This window comes from Contarinia nasturtii, unplaced genomic scaffold (assembly GCF_009176525.2).
Source record: "Contarinia nasturtii isolate CC-2019 unplaced genomic scaffold, AAFC_CNas_1.1 Cnas_scaffold_695, whole genome shotgun sequence".
Classification (NCBI taxonomy): domain Eukaryota; kingdom Metazoa; phylum Arthropoda; class Insecta; order Diptera; family Cecidomyiidae; genus Contarinia; species Contarinia nasturtii.
In genome coordinates this window covers 93,481-117,512 of record NW_022198046.1, presented here as the reverse complement: position 1 = coordinate 117,512, position 24,032 = coordinate 93,481, and the positions used below count along the sequence as shown (strand labels likewise).

The following is a 24,032-nucleotide window of genomic DNA, read 5'->3' as shown; positions in this document are numbered from 1 at the left end:
AACAAACACCAGCACGCCGTTCAAAACGTGTGCAAACTGTACCGTCTATCGCTCGTCCTTTAGTATCTGAACCACCGCCAAGTCGGCCAGTTTTGAGACCAGCCATGCGAGACGAACCATCTACTTCACGTGGTTTGACCTCTGCGCCACGGCCGTCATCGTCACGTTTCACACAACAAACACCGGCACGCCGTTCAAAACGTGTACAAACTGTACCGTCTGTCGCTCGTTCGTTAGTTCAAAGTCCGGCCATTCCATCGACATCGGCTGCACCGGCTGGAGCACCATTACAACCGCTCCGTAATGAACGAGTGTGTCGCCGCAAAGGTGAACAATCGGATCCGAACCAAGAGACATTCACGATCAAAATGTCTCTGCGGTCATTTTTGAGAAACGGTCCGAATGATCCAACTCGTATTGGTGGTAAACGAAACAAAGATCAAATGGATGCAGCGAATGCTGACAACGCCAACAATAGAGAAAGTGATATGAAACGCCGATTAATGGCAATCATTGATAATGCTGTGATTGAGATGTCCGACTTGACGCGATTATCGGCATACTATGTGCACAACGAATTGAATCGTTTGGTCGATAGCAACAACGATGCAGCAATCCGTGCAGAATTTTTAGCACCTTTCGATGCACACAAATATTTTTTCGCCCTAAAACATTGCCAAGCTAACGTCAATTGTCCATTAAATCCAGTGTTTGCACAATATCTAAGGGATAAGAACAGTCCAGTTCAGCCACACATTAACAACTTAACTCACCCGATTAGCTTTGCTTACCAACAGTCCGCCACAAACATGCGAAATAACACAAATATGCATGGCAACGATCACATTCGCAATTATTTCAAGCGTAAAAACATTATGGAACAGGAGATTGATGTGTTGATGGATTATTTGCAATACGAAGATTCGGAAGTCGAGCTGTATGACGGCACTCGCGCGCATTTAACCGAATACTACGATGAGCTGCATCCATTGTTGCCACTCGACCGTATCGCTCTGTACGAAAATGATCCTGAAAATGTTGTGTTCCAAGACGACCATCTCATACCACGTGGCTGGTTGTGGACTACAACAGACGATACCAAGTACTATAAACACGTGCACGAGCTGATCCATTTACAGCGTTGGATTCAACAGCACAATGTGGCCAATCCAAATGAGCAGTGGCGGTCGTTTCGTGCCATCCCGCAATCGAAGAACAAACGCAAACATGTTCAATTCGATACGGAAGGTTTCATCGACATGACAAATTTATTGTATGCCCGCAGAGAAGATAAAGTAAGAAGAAGTGACAAACCAAATTGGGATAACAATGATTATGATACGTTTTGGAATCGGTATGTAAATTTGCGGAAAATAAATCGTAACGGACAAATTTTCGGCAACTATTTTACGACCGACGGTGTGACAGCATGCCTGAGAATGATTCGTCGAAAGCGTGACGCGACGAGTGCACCGACCAAAACGAGTAAGAAAAATAATAAGAAGAAAAAGGGCAAGAAACAGTACGAGAAGAAAGAACCACCAAAATGTCCGGAAGACATTAAAGCTGCGTTTCGAGCTGGTCAAATCACAAAGATCATTGGAGATGATCCGGGCGCCAAAGTATCACGATCGACAACAAGCCGTGATCTGAAGAGTACACTCGAATGGAGCTATAAATTGACAGCGAAACAGTGGTATGCCAAATCGGGTGCACGTAATCGCAAGCACAGATTGAGACGATACACGGGCGTTTTGGAAGATGAATTGCAGCAAAAGCGGAATGATTTACACGCACTTTATGGCGAACAACCATCGAGCAAAAGCGCAAATCACCAGCTATATTTGGAATACAATTTGGATTCCTTTATGGCATCACGTCAAGTGCATTACCAACGGCGTGTGGCCCGACTAGAGCTGGACAAGCATATCAGACGTCAAGTTGCCGCACATCAAGTGGCCCGTGATATGACTCTACTCGAAAAAGAAATTCCAAAAGCACAACAGACCATCGTGTATGCATTGGGTGACGCAAAAATCGGTGCAAATTCGCCGATAAAGGGACACTGCAGAACACCACAGGCCTTCATAACACATACCATTGATCGATATTGTCGCATAATGGCAGTTCATGAGCCAGGAACATCGATGCTCTGTAGTCGTGATCATGATATCTTAGACCAACCATTGCACCGCGAAAGACCGGAGAATATGAATCCAAAGGATCGGTAAGTTTATTGCTTTTTGTATTGCATTTTTATTTTATTCAGTAAATGTGTCGTACGAAATGAATGAATGTTAATTTTATCGTATCGTTCAGTTTCTTAGTTTGCAACAACTGCGAACCGGCCCTTAACCATGTTCTCCCACCACCAAATGAGTGGATAGGCAAAATTCATCATACATTCCGATCAAAACATCGCCTTGAATTGGAACCGAATCTCAAGCATTATGGACATTCTATCGCGAATCAACAATACAATGGACGCAAGCAAACTATTGTTTTTGACCGTGATCTGAATGCATCACGCAACATGATATACAAATCATTGTGTATGATACAAGATATTCCAATCAATGGTGATTTCAATCGGAGTGCTGCCTATTTACGACAACGGGCGGCTAATGCTGCCGCTCATTAAATGAATATCCTCCTCGGCCGTCTCCCGTAGTTTACTCCGTCTAAGAGTAATTTACGTGTGTGAGTAAGTGTCGTTTGGTTCCATTCATTGTAGACCGATTGATATATTAATGGTGATATTTTTTTTCATTCCATTCTTTTTTTTAAAATTGAAATAGGTAGTGGCCTTGGCACCAAGTGCTATTCTATAGTAAGTATTTTGTTTTTGTTTTTCTTCCACAGCAGAACGCGATTCTCAACACTACTACCAAATCTCAAATTAAAGCAATGTTGTTGCAAATGTGTGACGATTATTTTGCTCTTAAACTATGCATATTTGATTTTCATTATATGTTTCCATTACTTCCATTACGTTCCATTACATATTGATTAATTCCCATTATTTCCATTCTTTTCTTTGTGATTAACCCTAGGCACATTTACGTAGCCATTCAATTCAATCTCGACTTCAATGTTCAATGTGTGATAGAACATTTACTCAGAACGGCCACCGAAATGCACACATTCGTCAAGTGCATAATGTCGAACCAAACACAAATATCACTGATGACCAACATAAATCAATTGACAATGAATATTCATGTAAAACGTGCGAGCGCAATTTCAATTCAATTATAGATTTAGATGACCATATGAAAGTTCACATTACAAATGACCGCTTATGCAAAATATGTAGCCGTGTTGTTGCAACCGGATGCATAACATCGCACCTACGAACACATGCATATACTGGATGGAAAAAACACAACTGCACTATTTGTTACACTTCATTCATACGCAAAGATCACCTTGAAGAGCATCTAAATCTTCATCCAGGATATAAAAAACCCTATCAATGTTCTGTAGAAGAATGCGACGAAGCTTTCTTTTCAACTGCTGCATACAAAAGGCACATGAAAATACATTCAAATCCAAACGAGAGCTCGAATGAAGATGTAAATAAAACAATATTATGTTCGATGTGTGGCAAGCAAATACGAATGAAAAATATTGTACTTCATATGCGAGTGCATTCCAATTATAAACCACATAAGTGTTCATTTTGCCCACTAAGTTTTACGCAAAAATCAAATTTGAATACACATATAAGAGGAATACACACGGAAGGTAATTGTTGACTATATTGCCAAAGTTTCTAGTATTATCTAAATTTTTCATATATTTCAGAAAAACCATATCGATGTGAACCTTGCTCAAAATCATTTCATTCTGCTTGTGCATTAAACTCACATAAACGACGTCACAAAACCGAATCAGGTGCAACTTTGAAATGAAGCTAATATAAGTTTTATGAAAAGCAGTTTTTTACATAGTATAAATAAATGTTAATAAAGTGTTAATTTTGAAGATTTTTATTGATTTTAATTCTTAAACGCAACAAAAACTATTGAAGTGAAATATATTTGATAAGATTTGGATTAACTTGGTAAATATATATTTTAATCTGTTATCTACAGGTAACAATTGAATGCCAATCTACTATCATTACAAAGCAGGGCTTGAGAAGCACTTGTCATATAACAAATTATGTGGTATAATATTTTTACCTCAATTGCTTTACAATAATCATTTAACTATTATTTTCTAATATTTTCTGTACACACAGCATCCATAATGAACGATGCAACTGACCACTCAATGCATTTACTGGCTAAAAATCGATTAACAGCTCGCCTATGGCACTCAAAAGCTTCTCTATAGCCAAACATTTCTTTTAATTCATTAATAAATTTTAGATCGTAAGCCGCCACATTCATGCAATAGAGGAACGATTTGATTCGGATTTTATCGTTACAATCACGTTCGGGTGTGATTATTCTGATGAGAATTTTCCATGCAGGCGTGTGCTTGTAGTCTATGTTTGAAGTTGACATTTGATTTCTTATCGTGTTGGCGTCCGATGAACCGATCGATGCGAGATAATTAATAAGTGCAGCATATTGTGTGATATTGAATTCATTGCTTGATTCAAGCTCAAAATATTTCAGTTCGTCCATTTTGTACAAAACAAATTGTCGGTGAGAGTAAACTGAGTAATCACCTATGTGCTTTCTGATGAAGCGTTCCGATGTCTGTAGTTCATATTGCAGTAAAAATGGTGATTTTTGAAGTACCTAAGAGAGAATCACAAAAGAAAAAAATAGAAATAATTTAATGAAAATGAAAGTTAATCAATGAGAAATTGAAAAGAATGGAAAATAATATGAAAAGTACCCATTGTCTGTGTGACCATGCTTGATAATTGCTGAGACTCTTTGATGCACAACGTTCGCATAGACTCAATTCCCGTGTCCAGTCAATCGATTCGTGACTTTGAAATGAGTACAACCAACGGCGATAACAAAATGCATCGTTCGATTTTGGTTTTTTACTTAACACGATGGCCGAAAATTTAAATTCACGTCCAATATCCAAACGATCTTTTTGCAATAATCGTCGTCGTGCATTCCAAAAAGTAGTCACATCTGGATTTATTAATAGAGCACAATTCAAATACTTCACCAATGTATGATTGAAAGGATGCGGAGTATGATCACTTCCATTCACTTCGTGTGATATCATCGAATGGTGTGGATATTTTTTAGCCGCTGCCAAAATTATCTGATGTGCATGCCGATAAACAATGGGACAACACCAAGATTCCAAACCTAAGTGATTTTCCACATGAATGACTGGTGTTTTATTTTTTGTTTGACTTTCGTCGACACTGATTATTTCAAAGGTTGACCTGAACGACAAATAAAAAAAAAATGCATGAAAAAAATAGAGAAATATATAATGTACTCGTGAAAAAAAAATCAACTTACAAATTCGGATCTTTGTTGAAAATCGCATCAATCCCGTCAATGATCTTTTCACAGATATCATGGTTTTCGTAGTCCATTCTTCTAGCTTCTATTAAAACAAGCTTTTAAGCAGTCTATAGTCGATTGAACACAAAGAAATTAAATGTATTCCGTTATGCCAATGAAACAAAAAATTGACGCAGAAGATTGTGTCCAATTATCAGTTTAACTTTTTGATCTTTTCTGTCGATGTAATTCAAAACCATTCAATTGAATTTTTTATCATTATTATTCGCGCCAATTCTGAATGCTCTTGATTCTTTTCCAGAAAAATATATACTGCGACACTCGAAACTCATACTCTGTAAAATTCTAAGCAAAGTGTTCTCAATTGATTTTGATTAAAATCACCTTGAAAACATTGCTGTCTTTTTTCATCTGCAATATTGCATATAGTCGCCAGTCAATTGAATTTGATTCACTTAGTTTAAAAACGTATTATTTTGTCTATTCATTTGCTTCGTCACTATTGGTATATAGCACAATTCATGAATTTAATTATGAACCTGGTTCAATATTCGGAGAAAAAAATGCTACCACAGGGAACAGCAGGCAGTTAAATGATATGCATATTGTATTAAATGCATCACAGCATTCACTAATTCAACTGAAATATAAAGAACATATACAATCTTTGTTCTTTTCACAACTCAAAAACACGAACACACATATTCAGGATGGATACGACGAACAACAGAGCAGCAACCAAAAATATTTTTCTAACTGTTCATAATAAAGAATCAACAACACAAAACAAAAACACATCGACAACGAGCAAAACATTAATGACTATTAGTGCAGTGCTCTCCTCCCAGCACAAACAGAAAAATCAGCAAGATTTTTTACACGATACTTGTGCGTGTTTGTTTTATTTTATGATATATTTTTAGTCGATGTTTATGTCATACAATGTTTTTGTGTCAGTCCATCTCTGTCATCTATTCGTACACACTATATATTCGTATGTACTGACAAATCGGAGCCCATGTGATTAAAGTCTGAAACATTTATAATATATATTACGATTTGAAGTTTCATACAAACACATACCTACGTAAAAGTACGTAGTACTTCGTAGTATTTTGTGACATTATCTGTTTGAACCCTGCAAAAATGAATACAACAATGAAATGTAGACGTAAAGGCATTATTTTGGAAATAACAAATATAAGATTTAATTTAATAAAACGGCTTAACTTTTTATCAAAAATATCTGTAATAAACATAAATGTCATTTCAAATAATAAAAATACTATGAACTATATACTTAATACATAATCTATCATCGTGCATCTATTTCTCCTCTTTAAGAACGTGTTTCGATTTCTCTGATACAAATGGTACTGTACCAGGAGTGGAATGAACACGTCGATTATGCTCTTTACGGATTTCTTTGTCGCGCATAATGCGATGCTTTTTAGTAGCATTGAGTACACCTTTTGGAACATGTCGATGTTTTGCAATTCTTTTAACCTGTGGATGGGCAGAAAATTTCTCTTTCAATGCTTCATTATATTCCAATTTGGCACGTTCACGTGGTCGAAGGGCTCCCAATTTTTCAGATGCATTTGCTTTCCATAAACGAATATTCATTTCATCCGAACCACTGTAAATGTATTTGTTGTCTAGTGACCATCCTGAAATTAATTCAAAATATTATTTGTTTGGAAAAGTGGTAGCAATATAATAAAGTTTTTGCAACTTTAAATTAATTTATTCTTGAACTTTTGCAAATTAAATGCTTACCAATGCATGTCACATGTTGCATGCGTTTTGTGTGATAAATTTCTCTAGAATGGGCTTGTTCAATATTATAGATTCGAATTGTACGATCGTAGCTGGCTGAAACAATTTCCTTGCCGGTCGGTGAATAGTCAACATCAGTAACGGCATTCACATGATCCTTGTGAATTTTTATTGGATTTTGAAGGCGTCTCGTATCAAACGTGTATAAATTATAATCTTCATTTGCTACAGTAAAATTAAATGCAGCCATTGGATTCCATTTCAAACGATTTGCGCGCAAAGTCATAACAATTTTTCGCAATGGTTTTGCTTCTCTCATGTCATAAAAAATGATTGATCTATCACTGGCACATGTGGCCAACAAAGATGTTTCAATTGGATTAAAAGCGATTGCGTGCATAGTATCAACGCCCCATTTGAATGTTTTAATTGGTTCATTTCGTGAATGCTCCCATATCGAGCAAACTTCACCTGACGTTGCAAACGTATTCTCTTTTTGATGATGGCTAATATCAGTCAAAGTTGTTCGGCTCAATAATGTAGTGATTGGTTCTTCAATTTCTGCATCTAATTCGCTTTGTGAGGCATTTTTCCATAATTTTATCACTTTGTCATCGCCGCATGAGAGAAACTGTTTGTCACTCAGAGTACGATTTGGAATATAACAAATTCCACGTACATAACCTTCGTGCGCTACAAATGCTCGACGACATTTTCTAGTGATTAAATTCCATTCACGAATCTCACCATCATATGCACCGCTAGTAAGCGATGACAAGCTCGTTGGGTCTTTGGCAAAACATGTGATCCCCTCACGATGTCCAGCCAAATCTCCAATAAATGGTTTAGCAAAAACTCGATCTAATTTAGTTGCATTCATAGCTCGTACATATTCACCTAAATTTTTTGAATATATATATATATATTATATATATTATTATTATTTTTTTTAAAAACGTCTACTTACGTGGTCCTTCCATTGGATGCAGAGATTGATCATAATTGCGTTTTAGACGATGAATATCATGTTTAGTTTCCCGCATATACTCATCCGGATTTCTACTGATAACTTTTACCTTCATTTTGTATCTTTTTTTTTGGAAAATTATTGAAAATTACACAGTTCTGTTCAAAAAGAGAGTATTAGACGTATCTATAAAAAATGTGCTTTTAGATTTATTGCTGTCACTTCATTCGAACTGTCAAAATGTTAACGTAGTACGTAGACCTGTCACACAATGCAATTTCGTAGTCAGCTATGTGTCAAATGAAAAAATATATTATTGTTTAAAAAATCGAGGCTCAAAAGAAAATTAGTCGTAATATATTTAGAAATTTACCTAAAATGTCGACAGCAAAAGTGGTGGCAACAGCAGCTGTGAAAGCTGCAGGAAGAAAATTAACTGCTTCACGTGCTGCATTAACACTGGTAATTGAAATTTAATTTAACTTACTAAGCTCATTCACACATCGATTTTCATCCTTCAATTTTTTGTTACCTTTCAATAATAGACTCCAGCCGCTGTGAATCGTGTAAAACAGCTTTTAAGTGATAAGCCTGATATTGTAAGATGATCTTTACCTGTTGTTAAGTTGCTCAACTCAATTTTTTCACAGATGATAATATAGATAATACGGGAACTAAATGTACAAGTAGCCAATATTTTGTCTAAAATAGGATCTTTATTCTAGGTTGCTCTTAAGGTTGGCGTAAAGCAAAGAGGTTGCAATGGACTTTCATACACACTAGATTATGCAAAAGCAAAAGGTAGTTAGTCAAATTATTATTAATATTATTATTTTTTTTTTTTTTCATTTTATAAGCATTTCAAGTTTTCCATTACGTAACAATGTGTAAATTTCGCAGACAAACTTGACGAAGAGGTTGTACAAGATGGTGTGAGAATATTGATCGACAAAAAGGCTCAACTATCCCTTCTCGGAACTGAAATGGATTTCGTAGAAAATAAATTATCAGCAGAGTTTGTTTTTAACAATCCTAACATCAAAGGAACGTGTGGATGCGGCGAATCGTTCAGTTTATAAATAAGCTAAGCTTATGTTATCAAATATTATAAAATATTGGCATAATTATTTTCAAAAATAACTTACGCTTAACTCATTGTTTTAGAATAAAAAGGATTAGTTTACTTTCAACTGAAGACAAATTTGTTTCGCATGAATTTTCCATTTCAGAGTACGACATTTAAAATGTAGTAAACCTTATTGCTGTAACGGAAACACATCCGTCTTTATGAAATACGCACTTCCGCAGTTCGATTCTGTCAGAAAAAATGATTTTTCACAATTGTTTCCGAGAGCCACTTTATTAACCCTTAACCGCACAGATGGTGTCTTCTGGGACCCTCGAGAAATAAAATGGCATTGAATAAACCAAATATATCGTTTTATGGTTATACAATAGCTTATTCTTTATTTTTCTAATAATACAACATCACAATTTTATGTTAATTTCTAATGATCTATTGAAAATATGGAAAAATTAGAAAAAGATTATATGACGGGCTCCTTGTGACACTTTTTGCATTTGATGATTGCGTAAGCACGCTGCTTGGAAATATTTTTTCGGCATACTTTGCAATTCTTTGTTTAACTTTTCTGAAAAGTTTTCATTCAGTCGCGCATCGATAAACGTAATACCGAAATCTTATGTTCTTTTTAGTAGCTCCTGGCTGTCAGTCGTGTCATTTCCAAGAAAAACGCCAATTGTCGTTGGCCAGTCGTATGGCCTTGTGTACTGTGTCGAACAATATGTTCAATGTATACACGCTTAAGAAACTATTTCCGTTCTTTCTTCACAATCATGTTGTTGGCCATACGCCTCACAAACAAGCAACGTTCACTAAATTCATGAAATATGCCATCGGCGACCGTTTTTTTTTAGCTTAACAATACTGTGTGATACAATGCATCTAGCACATCAACGCCGCTTTTGAAATCGTTGTAGAATATTTTGATTTCAGCTTTGTCGTTCCCATCTACTCTATCGGTGCGATGTAGAGTTGTTACAAATACGATACATTTCTTCTCTAATGTTCGCCGAAAACAAGTTCGAGTCGACTCAGTGTTAGCCAGTGGTGTGCAGAAATTATTCGAATTTGCTGGATAGGTAGTCAATTTCCGGTCGATATCAATTTTCGAAAAATCGTATATACTACTAAAATGTACTAATTATGTACAATTATGTACAACAATTTTTATGATTATGTACCAACAAAATTTTTTCAGAATTTGGATTTTTAAAAATTGAAAATATCAAAACCCGGAAAATGTTTACCCGAATTTGTACAACACCAAAGTTATACGTCGTTAAAATGTACAAAATATGTACAATTCAAATCACCCATCAGATTTGAAAAATTTTCATCTGGAGCCAAAAGTTCAAAAATCAAAAAAGTTCGATTTACAGATTTTTTTTTCAACTCTCGTACACCTCCAGTGTATACGTCGTTAAAATGTACAAAATATGTACAATTCAAATCTGTATTTAGATTTGCAAAATTTCTATCGAGTACTCAAATTTTACCCAGTCCAATTTTTATAGCAGTTTTTGAATTCGCCGATAATGGCCAACTTTTTAACTATCCATATTATTATAACGAAGTATATTGTAGAAAAATGTACAAAATATGTACAATTCAAATCTGTATTTAGATTTGCAAAATTCCAATCGAGTAATCAAATTTCAAAGTCTAATTTTACTTTTCCGCACACACATAGTGTGAAAGGGGAAAGTATTGTAATGGGTCAAAATTTACGACATCTCAAAAACATGTTTTCTGGAAGTTTCTGAGGTCAGAGAACCCGAATCAGGCCGTTTTGAGCATGGTTGTTGTGGGTCTGTTCCACGTCGTACGTCGTACGTTGTCCGCCGTACGCAAAATTTGTCCATCGATTATCTCACCCCCCAGAAAAGTTATTTAAAATCTGACTTCACGGGATGATTGGGGGTCCCGAGGAATAGAAATCATTAGATTTTGAGCGATTTTGGTTGATGGAAAAAAATTTCATGCCTGGAGTGATACCTATGAAAAAGAGTCCAATTTTCGTCCAAAAGTCATACTTAATGTAGACTTAAACACTCAAAAATATGTAATGGGGGGTTTTTTGGCACGAGAAAACCGAATCCGAGGTTAGTTTTGAGATACAATCAATTTTTGATACAGTTTCCTTGGAAAAATCACAAAAAAATTGAATTTTCGTATGGGAGCCATGCCTGTTTGCTACTTTAATGACGCGAAACTTTGCACAGACTATTTTTTAAACAAAATAATAACATTCTGAAAGTTTGAAGAGATTTCAATCAAAATTAGGGGTAACTCCCATACAAAATTTACAATTTTTGGCTCAAAAACGAATATTTTGTATGGGAGGTACCCTTAATTTTGGTTGAAATTTCTCCAAACCCTCCGAATGTTATTTTTTGGTGAAAGAAATAACCTGTACAAAGTTTCATGCCATTAAGGTAGCATACAGACATGGCTCCCATACAAAAATCCAAAATTTTTGTGACTTTAGTTATGAAAAGTGTTTCAAAAATAATTTTTATGGCAAAATTAACGTCAGACATTTTTTTTTATAGTGTTTTGTTTGAAAATAGAATACTTTCAAATGCCGCACAAATGGGTTCATCATGAAAGTGTTAAAAATCTTTTCTCGGGTACTTCTGCTATTAAATTAAAGAATATTTCGTTGCCAAAGTTGAAACATATTGTTTGGTTTCGAACTTTACGACGCTTGAAAGGCTTGAAAAATCGAACAAATATTATTTTGAACTTTCTTAATAAAATACGCAACTACCACCGTGCGGAAAAGTTCGTCTTACTCCCGTAAGACTCTTTATTTATAGCAGTTTTTGAATTCGCCGCGAATGGCCAATTTATTATGTACAAGTCAAATCTGATTTTGTACAATCGATATTGATTATGTACAAGTCAAATCTGATTTTGTACACTCGATATTGATTATGTACAGGTCAAATCTGATTTTGTACACTCGATATTGATTATGTACAAGTCAAATCGGATTTTGTACACTCGATATTGATTATGTACAGGTCAAATCTGATTTTGTACAATCAATATTGATTATGTACAAGTCAAATCTGATTGCTAGGGTTTTTTTTATTAAAAAGTGAAGACCTTTTTTTTAGCTCATCAATGTAGAAAATTGAGAAGAATTCTTTCAATTTCCGAGAGAATTTTTTCCGATTTGCTAGGGTTTTTCGCGGAGAAAGGACTTCAAAAAAAAAAAACGAAAATTTGTCGTGATTGTGATCAAGACGATACTGAATTGCAACATAAAAGATTAGTTAAAAGACAATTTCATGTTCTTATAATTTTTTTTCAATTTAAATTCTTATAAACTCTTACAAATATATTTAAGCTGTACACAAACATTTCTTATTTTAATCGTAATATTTCATATTATAAATATAAATACTAACGTGTGCATTTTTTGTAAAAAGAAAAAAACTGAATTAATAATAAAAATGGCTTAAAAACTTAAAATCTTTTGGTAAAGCCGATAAAATTCTATCACAGTCTATAATCCTGATACATCATTTAGGATACCTTTACGATAGAATTCCATCACCGTTTCTCTCATGCGGGCATGGTATTCTGGCGTTTGCATTTGTGTCATTGTTTTCTCCTGGTTATCGCTCTTGAAATCATCTAATGTGATTGTATCCAAGTCTACGATTTTGTCAGGATGAAATGTAACAGCTGGTAAGAGCCAAAAACAGATTCCCAAACCATACATTGATCTATCTCGAAGTTCGCTTCGAATGATCTCATTTAATGTTTGAATATTTGGTACATATTCATCATGAACATCAAACTTCTGCAATGTGGCATATAGTGAATCCACATAATCATCGATCAGTTGATCCATGTATTGAGCTCGTACAGCGTACTCCGTACTTGTATACAAGAAATGGAGAATATCAATGACTGGGGATGTATAGCGAAGCGTTTGCAAATCTATAAATTTTACACCATCACATTTGTTACGATTGTCATGATGCCACATGATGTTATTCAGCCAAAGATCTCCATGAGCTACTACAAAAAAGTCTTCTCGAAGAATTCCACCTGATTGGAATAATCATCAAATGCAATCAAATTATTATGGAGGAAATTTATTGTAAAAGTTAAATATCCCATTTAAAAATTGTTTCATTCTCTACCTGGATTACCTCGAACACATTCATACATTTTTCGGAAAAGTTTGCCTTTTAGCTTTTCAATTTGACAAATGGCTGAATCAAGACCCGAAAATGTTTGACTTGATTTTCGTAAACTGAATAATGCTTCTTTTAGTGAGCACTCCAAGCTCTGTGTGAAAAAGTCGGCTGCTTCTGCACAGTAAATTGATTCACCTATATCTTCTACAACCCCAGCAAATTCATTACAGTGTAAAACTTTAGCAGCCAAACTTAATCCATGTACAACTCCCAATTCCTATAAAATGTGAATATTTGGTGGTTTATTTTTATTTTATGCTTTTCATGTTAAATACATTGGTTAATATGAACTAAAAAAAGGAAAAATATTTTTTTTCTGTGTCATATAAAATAATAAAAATAGTAACCTGCAGCACAATTTTACAATGTGTGTAGTCGAGGCCCTTCAAACGATTCGCCATTTTAAAACCAAACGGTTTTAAATCATCGAGCACAATTAAATCACCAAAATCATCTGTGCCAGCGAATAAACAGTTCACAAAAGGTATTGACAATTCAATACTATCGGCAAACTGTTGAAACTGTGGCATTACTTTCGTATAGGCTGCAATCTCATTGGTAAATGCTCGATCAGCACGGAATAATTTTCTTCTTGCTAAATTTTTATTTTGGAACTCTTGCAAATTAAATTTTTGTAATATTTAAAATTTTATTTTTTAAATACTTACCAATGTTTTCAATTTGCCGTTTAATTATTAAACTCCGCTGATAAATATCTATAAAGAATGAATGAGGAAGAAAAAATGATTTTTAACATATGTTTAAAAAAAATTATTATGAATTTATTGTCGAGATATATATATATGTATCGTGTTCTAGATAAAATCAATTTTCGTCATTTCAAAGCAATTTAATAATAATTCTCGGTTTACATCATTCACCCAGGTTGCATATAACTTATTGCACTGCATATATAGTGACGCCAAATATAAATAAAATGTTGTGTTTATTGTTGCCGGGCTGTCTTTACTTGAATCAAACTCCAATTGAATTTAATTTGAATTTGTATTATATTCTCTTTTTCTCTTACTCCAACAGCGTGTAATTCTGCATTAATAACAATCATCTCATCTCTCATACTTGTTATGTTGATGTATTTGAGAAAGACACGTGAAAAATGGAAGGAAACAAACAAGAATTATTTCGATAAATTCATTCATGACCTTGACATTACAAACACACACCAGCAGCAGTTAACGCTGCGCATTTCAGTGTCGGCATGTAACAACGATTGAAACCATATAACACATCTGTCTATGTACAAAGCTATGGTTTATATCATATGATATGCAGTTCGTTTTCAGCTAGCTGCTATATATGCGGTCATATGTGAATGTAATATATATATATATATAATATATATGTGTGCAAATCAAACATGCATGAGTGTTTCTATATAAAAGTTGCAATGAAATGCATCGCTCTAGCAAACGATGGCAATGATGAAAAAAAAATCAATAATTCCTTATATATTTATTCAATGCCAATGCTGTTGCAAATACATTTTTTTTTTTTTCATATGCCATATCATATAATTTTCAATATTTCTTTGTATGCTTTTGGGAAATTTTGAATTGATATAGAAGATCGCAATGTAAAGTTTACTTTCGTAGTAAGTACTCGAAATTTATCAATACGAACTTTTTTTAATATTTGAATCACACTGAAAATGTCTTTTTGACAGCATGTATGTTACATACAGAGACAAAAAAATTACGTTTACATAAACTGATTACGTGATTTGCACAAGAAGATTATGATAGCAGACGACCGACAACAATGCACACGATAATTGGCCAACGGTTTTTTTTGGGCAAAGATGATCGTTTACCACACGGGTTTTAACCTAGATATTTTAGTATACAATTATTATAGTATTTTATACAGATAACATTTCATAAATGCCGTATACGTCGCTGGGTTATTTTATTGCTTTGGCACGCAAGCGATTCAATATATTGCTCTTTTTATGATACTTAGTTTCGAAATTTGAGTGTGAAATTGAGAGTGCAATTGCATACCATTTTGATTTTGGTTTTTGTCTTGTGTCCCTCTGAAAGAATAATCAACAATGATACGCTTTACAACGGACATGTAATTGTCACCCTCTTGACTGCCTGCCATCTCAATGATCATTTTCACTAGTATGCTATCATCGCATTCGTAAAATCGTAAAATTTGTTCAATTGTCTTTTTGCTTTCCAACAACTTCGAATCCATATTCATATTTTTGTACACAAGTTTTTTTGGGAAAAATAAACAACACTAGCAATGTTGAAGAAGAGAAAAAAAAAACAAAATAAGGAAGAAGTATGATGAGTGTGAGTATGTTGATGTCGTTTCTTTTCCTCGAGTATCGCGCAAAATAGTTCGATGACTTGTTGTTTTCAATGGGTTACGCACCACTCGGTTTCATTTGGTCAACAGAGTTGGTTATAATAATATGTGCACATGTGGTATACAGGTGCCAATGTTTTGACGCAAGTTCAATGCTATCATATAAATTCTCTGAGATGTTGTATCACAATTTACTTTCGTATGTTGATTTTTTAAATTAATTTTTTTTTCAATTGAGTCCAAAGTTTTTGTTTTAGTCGTTTGACATCTATTTAAAGTTTGTTTTTTGTTTTGTTTAAAAAAATTATCACTAATGTTATGAAGCTATGTTTATTTTTTTTTTTTTTAAGTTTATCACAGTTTCACTTTTGCTATTTCAGCATATTACACATATCTTATAATTTTTTCCAACTACCTGTTGCCATAAACAAAAAATGTTATTTCAATTTAAAGAGCATGAGAAAATACTGTTTTCCATGAAATGACAGACATGATATAAAAACAATACTAAATTTACACGAATTGGACAATAGCCACAATTGGAATAGCAAGTGATAAATATGTAAATAATATTAGAATTCAAATTCAAAAGGCACAAGACAAATTAAACTTGAACGAAATAGTGCTACTACTTTCCGGAAAATAACAATAATAGCAGCAGTAGCAGACGTTTCATGTATTTTTGCACGAACTGTTCAACTCGTTGTGAGCGAATATAATGTTGTTCGGTTTCGATATAAGTTGTGTTTGGGCCTTATTTCTCGTCGTCAGTCAGTTAAAGTCAAATAGTCGGTTATATCGTGTAGCACACATTCAGATATTCATATTCAACACAGTGCTATCAATGTATTTTTTAGCAACACTTATTCAGAAGCTGAATTTCTTTTCGGTGAATGTGAATTCGTAGGTCGAATGCATTCGTAATTTAGTTGTGCACTCTGTACACATTGCGCGCCTGTTTCCCTCTCTTAATGCACGGCGTTTCAAAAGTAAAACTGTGTGAGTGATGTTATGCTTTGAATAATATTAAAATACAATCTGGCAATTTAAGTTTCGTCTGAATAGACTGATTTGTTACTTTTATCGTTTTATCTCTTCTAATTTCATGAGATTCAGCTTTGACAATTTTGTTTTTGCAATTCCATTCTCTAATCGAACGGCCAGACTGAAAGCGGCTGGCGCATGGATTATGTGATGCAAAATCCATTAATAGGTCATGACGTTGAAATGCGCACGTTTTGAAATTTAAATGACAGTCTCACAAACATCACTAGCAACAGCATGAACAGTGAGGAACATTTCTACTCGATGTTTCAACGGAAAAAAGAGCAAAATACAAAAAAGGAACTGAACGCTATAGAATGTTCATTGTTGCCACAGTCTGTTCAACCAAAACGCCGACAATGTGCTGCTGGTGTACGACGTTATTTATACTGAATGAATTACAAGTAGAGAGAGAAAGAGTTTGTTTTCTTGTTGACATCTTTTCAATATATTTATTGTTCATTTTATTGGCGCGTGTACTTCTCAAGTAAATTTTTGAATCAAGCAATTACATCTGTTTGGAGCTGTCAATCGTCGATGTATACTGGAATCTCCAAGCATTCATTTTACGGATAATAATAAATAAATAACGTACCGTGACACTAAGCGACAGCGATGTTTTCGACCGTCTAGATTATGAACTAAAAAATAAAAAAAGTTTCAAGAGGAATTGTATCTTATTTCAAAAATAATAAGCGCAACGATGAACAATTTATATGAATTAATATCACCGTTGAAAGAAGTGTCATTCAATAATAAGAAACTTTCTCTCGCATTAACGACGAATATTTTTTCTTTCTTGCATGTTTTTTTCTTCAAATGGACGTCGATCGAAAGGTTTTAAGCCAACCAAATGCTCAAAAAGCATGCCACTTCTACTAATCAATGTGTAACCTTCAAAATGAACTCACAGCACAGCAGAGCACAGTATGCTGATATATGAGCAGACAGCATAAACTATTTGATTGCAAAATAAGCACTTCTCAACATTAATAAAATTGTGAAAAACATGTGTTTTGACAAAAAAATTAATGTGTGTGTGAGTGGCAGCAATTAATCATAGAATATGTGCAATTCCCCAAAAAAAAATTCTTAATATTGATCAGAGTATACATGTAATTGTGCACTTGAATTCCTATGAACGCACATTACAAATACAATAACACTAGATGTTGTTTTTTTCTTTCTTTTGTATAATGTTTTTTATTTAGATCTCTAGTTATTTTATGATAAAATCTTTATAAAAGCAGATTTTATTTGTTTTTACTACCTTTATTTAGTGAATACTTTTTTTTGGAAATTCCACTATTTCTTTTAAAAATGAGGTAATAACTGTGCACTTTTAAGGGTCAAGATTCTTTTTTATGAGAACGAACAAATGATGCGGTTATAAAAATAGCAAAACATCACAAAATGCAAGTGTATTGGTCGGAAAGAATTTAATAGTTTATGTGGTTTTATCGATAACCTAATTTATAAATAGAAAAACCCTCATCATAATTTTTTGTCCGTACCAAAGGTGTATAGTAAATGTATTACGCGACATCATTTTTGTTTTCGTAAAACTATTGAATAAATTGGAAATAAATATTTCGATTTTTGCATAAGACATCGGCTCAAGAAACAAAAACATTTTCGACTCTAAGTGAAATGTGAGTTGCTCTACAGATAACTAACCTATCAGCGAACCTTAATAACAATATGCTTCTGGCCATATACGTAATAGAGTATATGGATGCTGCAAGCTGCAAATAAAAATGAAAAAAAAAAAAATGTATAATTGGCGAAAGTATAAACGTGTGCGTGAATTTAGTGAAATACACTTGACTAAATGAGCACATTTCGCAATTTATTTACGCTGTTACTTTCGTAATATCGTGTTTTTGAATACCTTTTGTTTGTGATCGATCGTGATGTTGTTGGTTCATTGTTGATGGACACTTGGACACACAATTCGATGAACTCAATATTTCGAAATTCTTGTTTTTATTCTTCTCATTTTTGGTGGATGTATTAGTTGATTCGTTGTAATATTTTTGAATTTATTGAATACCTCTCGAAAAAATGTTTACATACGTCATTTGTTTTCCTTGAAGTAATGAAACTACCATATCATCATTGCCCAGAAATTTACAAAATTATATAGGATAAATATATTTACAACATCCACTGGACAAATAACATTTTGAAAATAGTGCAAAATTAGCTCATTTAAGTTGTCATAAATATCATATGAAAAGCAGAATCATTTCACTTTAAACAGAGAAAAATACAATTAAATATAAGTAATGAATTTCATCTAAGTAACCTTAACCTGATTGTTCGATACATATGTAGTTTATTGATGATAAATTACAATGATATACAAATCACAATAACTAAAGAAATTAAGGAAAATAATGAATGTATGCGTCCGGCCACTAAATGATTCAAAGAAACCGCTATCTCCCTTACATAGAGCAATCCCACACAAATACTTTCAAAAGATCACACACCAAATGACATTGCATAAGTGAATTTATTGTATTTTCTACACTTTTATCGGAATTAAATGTAAATTCAAACAGAGCTAGTGCAACTGGAACTAACGCTCAATGTAACGCTTTAACCCATTTTTGTGGCAATTTTCGTGTCAAATGGAAGGTAGAATATAGGCATAATGTAAACCACTTTTTCGGCTTTTTCGTGTTGTGTGTTTCGATTGTTTCTCTTTTTGTTATTATATTCTAAGAAACTGTAGCGGCAATACAATGTAAACAAATGTAAATAACATAAACTCGTTGAGTTCATAATATCGTATTCATACGATTGATTTTAAGCAAATGAAATTTGAAAAACAAACCGGAAAAAAAGAGGATGAAAATACAAATCTTACTCTCTTCTCTCTGTGTGTGTTTCGATTGTGCATGAATAAAAAAAACATTGCGTAGGAATTTCAAGTGACTGTGAAATACATTTATAAATGTACCTTTTTTTAGATTTGTTTGATTTGATTTTAGTTTCAGAAACATTTTTTTATTTTTTTTATTTTTTTTATTTCATAATTCAAATTCGAATTTCGAATTCGAAACATGTTTGAATGTGTACGACATTTGACAGTTGGTAGCTGTGTGTATTGGTGTGTATCATATCGAAGCCGATTTTTCTGATTACATTCAAAATGTGCTTCGTAAACATTGCATCGTATCAATTAATTTCTTTGAACTAAATAGGGATTTTTTCGCATCAAAATATTTTGAAGTTATTGTTAAGAATAAGGTAAGTAATTATGGTTAAGTTGCCATTGTGTTGAAAAAAAAAAAACAAAATTCAGTGAATAATAAATGGAATTCTTGTACATGAGATTCATTTTTTGTTTATCGTCATTTTAGCAACGGTTTGGTGTGTTTGGAACGTAACTGTAGAAGTCACTCGATGTCAAATGGAAAGATTCACAGTCCGTTTTGTGACAGTCTTTGTTTTCATTTCAAAATAAAAAAAAACATTTTCATCGTTTTAATCAGGACACAGCGTTATATAGTATAAGAAGTTATTGATTTGAATTGTGATATGAGTGTGTTCTCATTTTTTGTTTGTAACAAATTGTGCTTTGCTTGTAAAAGGAATTCTTGAGAATTATGTGTGAGTGTTTATATTAGAGTATGAAACATTTTGTTTGTCGTCATTTTTGGCTAACATTTGTTCCAATGATTTTGTTTGTTCGATGTTAAACGGATAAATTCACTGTTGGTTTTGAGATTGTCTCTGTTGTTATTTCAAAATAAGAAAGCATTCATAAAATTGACGGTGAATATTCCAACAAAATTTTCATCTGCGGAATATTGGAAAACATTTCATCATTTGAATCAGAATACAGAGTGACATCGTTGAGGTAAGAAGTGATTAATTTGAATTGTGATATAAGTGATTGTCATTTAAATTGTGATCTCATTTTATTCGTAATCTATGCTTTTTTTGTTGCATTTTTTTTCTAAATTTGTGTCTATTTTTTATTTTCGAATAATTTGATCAGTTTTTTGAGAATGAACAGAAAAAGACATGGATGACGACGAGCTCGATGATAATCAACCAGAAGAAAGCAAATACGTTGTAATAAAATGTGGACTTCAAACAATCCTGCGACAACAACATGAACGGATTGAAAGAGTTGGAGAAGTTGTGACCAAAATGCTATTCGAGCGCAGTGTTCAAATGACAGAAGTGGCAGCATTGGCATCACTTTCTATTCTTTTTATTTTGAATGAAGCACTTGATAATGACGATCGTGCATTTTTTTTGAAACCACATCCAAGCCTGTTCATTGCCGATTGTTTCAGAGCGGTATTAAACCAACACGTTAACAATATCAGAAGTCAATATCGGATATTGCCCGAGTTTCGTTTCATGGTAGAAAGAAACAGTGAAGAACAGTTCCGATGGCCAGATGATGAAAAGTTGGGAAATGGTTTGAGATATTTTTATAAACAATATATCACAAACATTCAAACCAATACCAACACATGGTGTGAAAAACGACTTGAGAATTTTTTTCGAATGCGTTGTTGGTATCGCAATCGATTCCACAATGGCTCAAGATTTGATAACATCGACATCAGAAATGCCAAAGAGTTTTCATATCGATTTAAGAATTTAACAAATGGTAATAATGTGGATCCACAACGCGTTGAAAAATTCAATATTTTAATGAGAGATTTGACTGAAATTGGATGGTCGGGAACAGTGAGTATGAAATTTTTCGCAAAATATCGTTGGTTTGAATCACTGTGGTTGTTCGGTCAAATGCAACGGCAAATAGAAGTGTATCACAGTCATGCCGAACAATGGCATACCATTCATGAAATGTTTCGTAACAATCCGAACTTTCAAGAGCCAACAATCAATCGACCACCAAAAATAAGCAGTTTTGCTCTTATACCATTATGCGACTACCATTTGAAAAACGTGCGATTGGACATTAAGGACTTGTATTATAAAATTGTAAACGAGCTTGATTTGGTGCCTTCTTTTCTCAATACGCTGACCAACCGGATGAATAAGAGAAATTTAAAGTACTACACCCAAACTGATCGATCAGGTCTATGGAATATGTTGTTCGATGTCGGTGAAATAAATAAATTGGGCAAATCGAAATCATTCCATCATCAGATTTTGACCGATAGTGTTTCAATATCCATAATGTACAAGAAACCACAGCGACAACAACGACCACAGCGACAACAACGACCACAGCAAACAACTCAAGCGAATCGGGGGCCGGAAAAACTCATTGGCAAGAAATACATCATTGGAATCGATCCGAATGAAAAATCGTGGTTAACTGTAGTGCGTCGCAACATTCAAAAAACACCTGATGAGCCGGCTGTTGAGGTAAGATATTTTGAAATGTAATTTGAAATGGTTTTGAATAGAAACTCATAGTTTTTTGTATCATTTTGCATTTTGAAGGAAAACATTATAATACCAAACCAGCGTTTTCATTGGGAAACTAAGCAGAAAAAACGAGACAAAGAAGCGAAAAAGTTGGCTGGATGGTTTGATATCGAAGAGAAGGAACATCTCAAAACATACCCATATCGTCCACCATCACCACGTAATTCAACATGGAAATCATACATTGAATATCGCATTAAAATGTTACGAAAAGGAATGGCAGCTTATGCGACGCGTGAATATGCACGACTGGATTTAGACCATCACATTCGCTCGACCAGAGTAAATGATCAAATCGCCGTGCGTGTGACAAACAACAAACCGTCGTTGGTTCAATTTAGTGCTTGGGCGATGAAACCCGATCGACCGTTTGGAATAAAAAAGCGTAAAAGATGTCCGGGATCGCGTAAGTTTCGTGTGAGCATTAAGAAACTTGGACATTCAGAAGTTGAAATGCAAGATGAATGGGGAACATCACAAACATGCGCGAATTGTCAGGAACGTTTTCCAAGGCACACAAAAGATGATCGATTTAAAGTGTGCTACGATTGTAGAGCGAAAAAGATTGATGGCCTGCCAGATTCAGTCGCTGGACTGCCAGATATCATTGTGTCAACGGTCAACAGACGTGTTTTGAGAAGAAAACGTGCAATTATTAAGCGACAAATTATCGATGGCAATCGTGAGGCTGTGAACGAAAAACTTCGGACTGGGCGTTTAATGTCAAAGGTTAAAGTTACCTACAAAAATTGGCCATTAAATGTTGATGATGATGATGTTGTTCCACAAACAGTTACTTGGCACCGAGATATTGTTGCAGCAAAATGCATTATGCTCAAAGGTATGAATCAATTGGAAACAGAATATTCATTATTTAATGTATTTGCTTTAAATTACATAGGACTTTGCCGGATCTTTGATGTACCATTGCCAGTTTCATTGTTAAGACCGCCGGACCAAAACAACAATGGCAACTAACAAACATCATCAATTAATCATACATTCAAAAAATTACATAAAATAAAATATTTTAACTATTATAGTTAGCTTAGCTAGACATGAACAGACTATATAAAGTCTTGTGGTCTAGTTGTACAATAGTACAACATTGTACGGAGGGGGAGTGCCCGTAGGTGAGTAAAGTTTTTAATTTAAAAAAAGTATTTTATACCCAGTTCAACTGATACTAATGGTTGTCTTTCCCTTTTTCCATGTTTTCACACCTGAATCTTCCACCATGCCTAACCTATGGAAATGACTGAAACTACACACGAATCTAACCCCGAAAACGACCGTCAATATGTGCTTCATAATAGTGCAACTGGAACGATACACACTATTACATGTGAATAATATTCTACCGTTACAAGGTTTCTAATTAAAACGTGATTACTTCAACCTTGAAATGCATTTCAGGATCACAAACATCCATGCAATCACATTTGATGGCATTGACTCGAGAGCAATGCATGAGACAGAATTTGCTGACGCCACAGCTGTGTTATGCAGTAAACATTCTAAACGTTTCGATTTTGCTGACTCCTCCTATATATGAATTATTCATTGAACTAATAGCTTAACTGAATCACAAATTGAATTGGAAAAACTTTTATCGTTCACATTTTGCAACTTGTAAATTAATCGTGGGCTGCTCCATCGAAGCTTTTACAGGTACACAGTGTGTACTACACACATCTCAGCCAAAAGTATTTTTTTTTTTT

At 34.0% G+C, this 24,032-nt stretch overlaps 6 protein-coding genes across 14 annotated transcripts in view; 3 read left to right on the top strand and 3 right to left on the bottom strand.

Moving 5' to 3' along the window:
* Positions 1-3,989, top strand: part of LOC116341430 — a 5,782-nt gene extending 1,793 nt beyond the window's left edge. For 2 of the 6 annotated variants that reach the window (XM_031768519.1, XM_031768520.1), the window contains exons 5-9: positions 1-2,227; positions 2,320-2,704; positions 2,799-2,830; positions 3,054-3,747; positions 3,808-3,989. In XM_031768519.1, the coding sequence (XP_031624379.1) occupies positions 1-2,227; positions 2,320-2,641 (2,549 nt within the window). In that variant the 3' untranslated portion in view covers positions 2,642-2,704; positions 2,799-2,830; positions 3,054-3,747; positions 3,808-3,989. The other 4 variants (XM_031768522.1, XM_031768523.1, XM_031768521.1 and 1 more) reach the window with 4 other exon arrangements.
* Positions 3,990-4,047: 58 nt separating this feature from the next.
* LOC116341432 (protein prenyltransferase alpha subunit repeat-containing protein 1-B) lies at positions 4,048-6,453 on the bottom strand. Its single transcript, XM_031768527.1, has 3 exons — positions 5,448-6,453; positions 4,855-5,368; positions 4,048-4,754 (listed from the first exon to the last, which is right to left on the bottom strand). Exons 1-3 carry the CDS (start codon positions 5,522-5,524, stop codon positions 4,218-4,220), a joined length of 1,128 nt encoding a protein of 375 aa, XP_031624387.1. The 5' UTR covers positions 5,525-6,453; the 3' UTR covers positions 4,048-4,217.
* A 180-nt stretch (positions 6,454-6,633) lies between these two features.
* On the bottom strand, positions 6,634-8,424 carry LOC116341431 (DDB1- and CUL4-associated factor 13). The gene is made up of 3 exons (XM_031768526.1): positions 8,200-8,424; positions 7,233-8,129; positions 6,634-7,123 (listed from the first exon to the last, which is right to left on the bottom strand). The coding sequence occupies exons 1-3, from the start codon at positions 8,312-8,314 to the stop codon at positions 6,780-6,782; spliced, it is 1,356 nt and encodes a 451-aa protein (XP_031624386.1). The 5' UTR covers positions 8,315-8,424; the 3' UTR covers positions 6,634-6,779.
* Positions 8,425-8,471: 47 nt separating this feature from the next.
* On the top strand, positions 8,472-9,394 carry LOC116341433 (iron-sulfur cluster assembly 1 homolog, mitochondrial). The gene is made up of 4 exons (XM_031768528.1): positions 8,472-8,661; positions 8,745-8,798; positions 8,925-9,000; positions 9,100-9,394. The coding sequence occupies exons 1-4, from the start codon at positions 8,578-8,580 to the stop codon at positions 9,276-9,278; spliced, it is 393 nt and encodes a 130-aa protein (XP_031624388.1). The 5' UTR covers positions 8,472-8,577; the 3' UTR covers positions 9,279-9,394.
* A 3,308-nt stretch (positions 9,395-12,702) lies between these two features.
* Positions 12,703-16,735, bottom strand: LOC116340802. Of its 2 annotated transcripts, none has more exons than XM_031767478.1 (5): positions 15,522-16,735; positions 14,169-14,216; positions 13,848-14,116; positions 13,444-13,717; positions 12,703-13,348 (listed from the first exon to the last, which is right to left on the bottom strand). In XM_031767478.1, the coding sequence occupies exons 1-5, from the start codon at positions 15,724-15,726 to the stop codon at positions 12,798-12,800; spliced, it is 1,347 nt and encodes a 448-aa protein (XP_031623338.1). In that variant the 5' UTR covers positions 15,727-16,735; the 3' UTR covers positions 12,703-12,797. The 2 variants fall into 2 exon arrangements, with proteins under 2 accessions (XP_031623338.1, XP_031623339.1); XM_031767479.1 differs by having other exon boundaries at positions 13,848-14,095; positions 15,522-16,733.
* Positions 16,736-20,631: 3,896 nt separating this feature from the next.
* On the top strand, positions 20,632-24,007 carry LOC116341289. 3 transcript variants are annotated; one of them, XR_004201147.1, is made up of 4 exons: positions 20,632-20,752; positions 20,894-22,248; positions 22,327-23,656; positions 23,728-24,007. XR_004201147.1 is itself a non-coding variant. In XM_031768252.1 (4 exons), the coding sequence occupies exons 2-4, from the start codon at positions 20,920-20,922 to the stop codon at positions 23,287-23,289; spliced, it is 2,232 nt and encodes a 743-aa protein (XP_031624112.1). In that variant the 5' UTR covers positions 20,632-20,752; positions 20,894-20,919; the 3' UTR covers positions 23,290-24,007. The 3 variants fall into 3 exon arrangements, 2 of the variants coding, with proteins under 2 accessions (XP_031624112.1, XP_031624111.1); XM_031768252.1 differs by having other exon boundaries at positions 22,327-23,152; positions 23,213-24,007; XM_031768251.1 differs by having other exon boundaries at positions 22,327-24,007.
* The last annotated feature ends 25 nt before the right edge of the window (positions 24,008-24,032 follow it).

Excerpts from the sequence above, each read along its gene's own strand:
- LOC116341432 (XM_031768527.1), bottom strand. The coding sequence starts at position 5,524 with ATGGACTACGAAAACCATGATATCTGTGAAAAGATCATTGACGGGATT. Across the intron at positions 5,369-5,447 it reads TTCAACAAAGATCCGAATTT|GTCAACCTTTGAAATAATCA; the intron begins GTAAGTTGATTT and ends TTTGTCGTTCAG. Across the intron at positions 4,755-4,854 it reads CATGGTCACACAGACAATGG|GTACTTCAAAAATCACCATT; the intron begins GTACTTTTCATA and ends ATTCTCTCTTAG.
- LOC116341289 (XM_031768251.1), top strand. The coding sequence starts at position 20,920 with ATGGATGACGACGAGCTCGATGATAATCAACCAGAAGAAAGCAAATAC. Across the intron at positions 22,249-22,326 it reads CTGATGAGCCGGCTGTTGAG|GAAAACATTATAATACCAAA; the intron begins GTAAGATATTTT and ends TGCATTTTGAAG.
- LOC116340802 (XM_031767478.1), bottom strand. The coding sequence starts at position 15,726 with ATGAATATGGATTCGAAGTTGTTGGAAAGCAAAAAGACAATTGAACAA. Across the intron at positions 14,217-15,521 it reads CAAAAACCAAAATCAAAATG|ATATTTATCAGCGGAGTTTA; the intron begins GTATGCAATTGC and ends CATTCTTTATAG. Across the intron at positions 14,117-14,168 it reads ACGGCAAATTGAAAACATTG|AGTTCCAAAATAAAAATTTA; the intron begins GTAAGTATTTAA and ends TTAATTTGCAAG.
- LOC116341431 (XM_031768526.1), bottom strand. The coding sequence starts at position 8,314 with ATGAAGGTAAAAGTTATCAGTAGAAATCCGGATGAGTATATGCGGGAA. Across the intron at positions 8,130-8,199 it reads GCATCCAATGGAAGGACCAC|GTGAATATGTACGAGCTATG; the intron begins GTAAGTAGACGT and ends CAAAAAATTTAG. Across the intron at positions 7,124-7,232 it reads GCAACATGTGACATGCATTG|GATGGTCACTAGACAACAAA; the intron begins GTAAGCATTTAA and ends AATTAATTTCAG.
- LOC116341433 (XM_031768528.1), top strand. The coding sequence starts at position 8,578 with ATGTCGACAGCAAAAGTGGTGGCAACAGCAGCTGTGAAAGCTGCAGGA. Across the intron at positions 8,662-8,744 it reads CACGTGCTGCATTAACACTG|ACTCCAGCCGCTGTGAATCG; the intron begins GTAATTGAAATT and ends TTTCAATAATAG. Across the intron at positions 8,799-8,924 it reads TAAGTGATAAGCCTGATATT|GTTGCTCTTAAGGTTGGCGT; the intron begins GTAAGATGATCT and ends TCTTTATTCTAG.